Source organism: Austrofundulus limnaeus, unplaced genomic scaffold, assembly GCF_001266775.1.
Source record: "Austrofundulus limnaeus strain Quisiro unplaced genomic scaffold, Austrofundulus_limnaeus-1.0 Scaffold1974, whole genome shotgun sequence".
Classification (NCBI taxonomy): Eukaryota; Metazoa; Chordata; class Actinopteri; order Cyprinodontiformes; family Rivulidae; genus Austrofundulus; species Austrofundulus limnaeus.
The window spans coordinates 21393-24671 of record NW_013954376.1 but is presented as its reverse complement, the minus strand read 5'-3'; the positions used below and the strand labels follow the sequence as shown (position 1 = coordinate 24671).

The 3279-nt window shown below is 42.5% G+C and overlaps 1 protein-coding gene across 1 annotated transcript in view; it reads left to right on the top strand.

The window, feature by feature from the left end:
- The window catches only part of LOC106536787 (exportin-1), a gene marked incomplete in the record, with an annotated part of 35776 nt that overhangs the window by 20715 nt on the left and 11782 nt on the right, over nucleotides 1-3279 (top strand). Inside the window, 5 exon segments of the mRNA XM_014034110.1 lie at nucleotides 122-256; nucleotides 332-515; nucleotides 1038-1144; nucleotides 2209-2403; nucleotides 2590-2758. Coding sequence (XP_013889564.1) covers nucleotides 122-256; nucleotides 332-515; nucleotides 1038-1144; nucleotides 2209-2403; nucleotides 2590-2758 — 790 coding nt within the window.

Here is a 3279-nt window from a genome sequence, read left to right as displayed (position 1 = left end):
CACACACACACACACACACACACAATAGTGTTGAAACCATAAAACGATCATCAGACATGAAGAGAGCACAGGAAGCTCCAGCTTTCACACCTGTTGTGGTTTGTTTGGTGTTTTTGTACAGGTGCACACATTTTACGAGGCAGTGGGTTATATGATAGGAGCCCAGACAGACCAGGCTGTCCAGGAGCACCTCATAGAAAAATATATGCTGCTCCCTAATCAAGTGTGGGACAGCATCATCCAGCAGGCCACCAAGGTAGGACTTCTGCACCCTACACCGTCCATTTGACACAAACAACCGTTTGGTAAGGTCACTGTTCCTCTGCTGTAGAACGTTGACATCTTAAAGGACCCAGAAACTGTCAAACAGCTCGGCAGCATCTTAAAGACTAACGTCAGAGCCTGCAAGGCTGTGGGACACCCCTTTGTTATCCAGCTGGGACGCATTTACCTGGACATGCTCAACGTCTACAAGTGCCTCAGTGAGAACATTTCTGCTGCTATTCAGACAAACGGTAAGAGCTTTAGGTTGGATGATGACCAGTGTCCTCTTCAGTTGTCTGTCAGTATCATTATTTACATGTCACCCTGTCCAACAGCATGTCTCTTTAAGCCAATTCAAAACTTTGCTGCTTCCTGAACTTAAAGTAGTTCAAACTGTGTAAAACAAATCTTCTTTCCGTACAACTTCCTTTAGTCATTCCTGCCAAATATGTGTTTGTTCAGACTGCAGTAAGGTTAGACATTTCAAGTGCTACACTTAATATTTCTGTAAATGGTCCATCTGTCTTTCCTTCAGCTCTGAGCAGATTGATAGTACAAAAACCAAGCTGCCTCCTCCGTGCTTCACTGTAGGGATGGTGTCAGTAAGTGGTAGACTAAGCTTCACCCTGCAGCTCAGCTGTTAGTCATCCTTTAGCTGCAGAAACAGGACATTTATTTAAAGTAGGGGGGTCAATGTTCAGGTTAAAAAACAGGACAAAACCTAATGAAACGGATAAGTTTGAATGTTACACTCGTGTTGTTCTGTGTTGCAGGTGAGATGGTGACAAAACAGCCCCTGATCCGGAGTATGAGAACTGTGAAACGAGAAACTCTGAAACTAATCTCCGGCTGGGTCAGCCGATCAAATGACCCTCAGATGGTGAGACTAAGATGAGGGAGCAGGGTAAAGCTCCAGCAGCACCTGCTGTCTGTGAATGACAGAAGACAGCTTCTTTCATTGATCTAAACTTTATTCARTGACCAACAGGTTTTATTTTATGGTCTTCAGGATCAGTCAGCGTCATCTAAAATCTCTGCAGTACATACGGAGATGTTGGTTTGTGGGCGGAGTTTGTCCCAACAGTGATTGGTTGGGTTGACTTGTCTTGTGAGGCAAGTTAAAAGATGAAGTAATGCAATAGTAAAGTTATTGCCATGTAAACCTAATTTATGAGTTTAAATCTAGTGCTGTTAGCACCTTCCTTTCTGAGGTTAGGACTAATGATCAGTGTTTGACAAATAACCCTGCCTGACTGCCCGGGTCACATAAAACACATATTCAGGCTGATGTGTCCCGATGCTGCCCAACCAGGTACATAAACTCTTTTTATATGGCTGCTGCACATCCTGCCACATGTACTGACTTTATATATTGTGCAGCTAGAACCGTCCTGTCTCAAGTTAGGACTAAATTAATATTAATATTTAAAGTTATAAATGCTTTCTGTCTGTTGGGACTGTTATCTGTCCTCCCCAGTTCCAGCCAATCAGGTCTTTGATAAACTGCTCACAAGTCAAACAGACCAATCAGGTCTTTAACAACCTGCTCACAAGTCAAACAGACCAATCAGGTCTTTGATAAATTGCTCCCACACACCAAGAACCTCCCTTTTGGTGACTGCAGACCTGTTTTTGTCTGATCACAACAGGTGTCTGCTGTAAATGACACTTTGGATGTCACTGAGACGAACTTTAAAAAAAAAACTGTGTGAAGTAGTGTAGTTGTAGTTTGTAGTGTGTAGTTTGTTTATTCAAAGTAACTTTAGACATGGCTCTTTTATCAGCTACACACATGTTGTTCTTTAACCATCCAGTTAGTGTAAATGTCATTAATATAAAAGGTTTAATTAGTTTTTAACCATGGTACAACAGTTAGTTTCATTTAGTTGTTATTTTAACGACACTCTGGTTAAATGATGTCACTGATTCTGTCTTTGTTTCCAGGTTGGAGAGAACTTTGTTCCTCCTCTGYTGGATGCGGTCCTCATAGATTACCAGCGTAACGTCCCTGCAGCTCGTGAGCCTGAGGTCCTCAGTACCATGGCYACAATAGTCAACAAGCTGGGGGGCCACATTACCAATGAGATCCCCCAGATCTTTGATGCAGTCTTTGAGTGCACTCTGAACATGATCAACAAGGTGAGGCTCAGCTTCTGTGGGTATTGAATGAAGACATGGGACTAAACTAAAGCCACAAGAAGCTTTTAGTGGTCCRGGTCACTAGACTATCAGCAGTTCTTGACTTGAACCAACTAACCGGATCAAAGCTGCATTAAAACAGYAGAAGGAAGCAAATGAAAAGGTCATTGTGTTTTATTCTGACAGAACTTTGAGGAGTATCCAGAGCACAGGACCCACTTCTTCTACTTACTACAAGCTGTAAACTCTCACTGCTTCCCTGCATTCCTCGCCATCCCTCCAGCCCAGTTTAAGCTGGTTCTGGACTCCATCATCTGGGCCTTCAAACACACCATGAGGAATGTGGCCGACACCGGTATGATGACTGAAACACTCGCACTTGATTGSTTTAACAACACATAAATAGCAAGAATCAAACTTCCAAATGAAAGAAGATAAAAGTGAAACAACTCTGGGCCCTTTGGACCTCAGATCTGATGATCAACTACCTGAACTACTTTAGAAACCAAAACCAAAACTATCTGCCACATTTCTAAAGGTTTCATCTGGTTCTTCTCAGAGGTCTGGATGAAACCAACCTTGTCCAGACCTAGGTCTGACTCTGGACTGAGTGATGCTTCTGTCCAGACTCCTGCCCAGTCTGATAAATTCAACAAACTGGAGCAGTTTTTCTGCTCATACACATCTTCTGTGCAGCGAGGCAGACTGTGTGCTTTAGACCAGGGCTTCTTCACCTTTCTGACCTCTGGGCCCAGTTTGTTGAACATAAAGTGACACGAGGTCCAGTCACACATTACTAATGTATGGATCAAAATTATATTTCATTTTTATTGTATTTACATCATAACTAAACTATCATAACTAACATAACTAAAT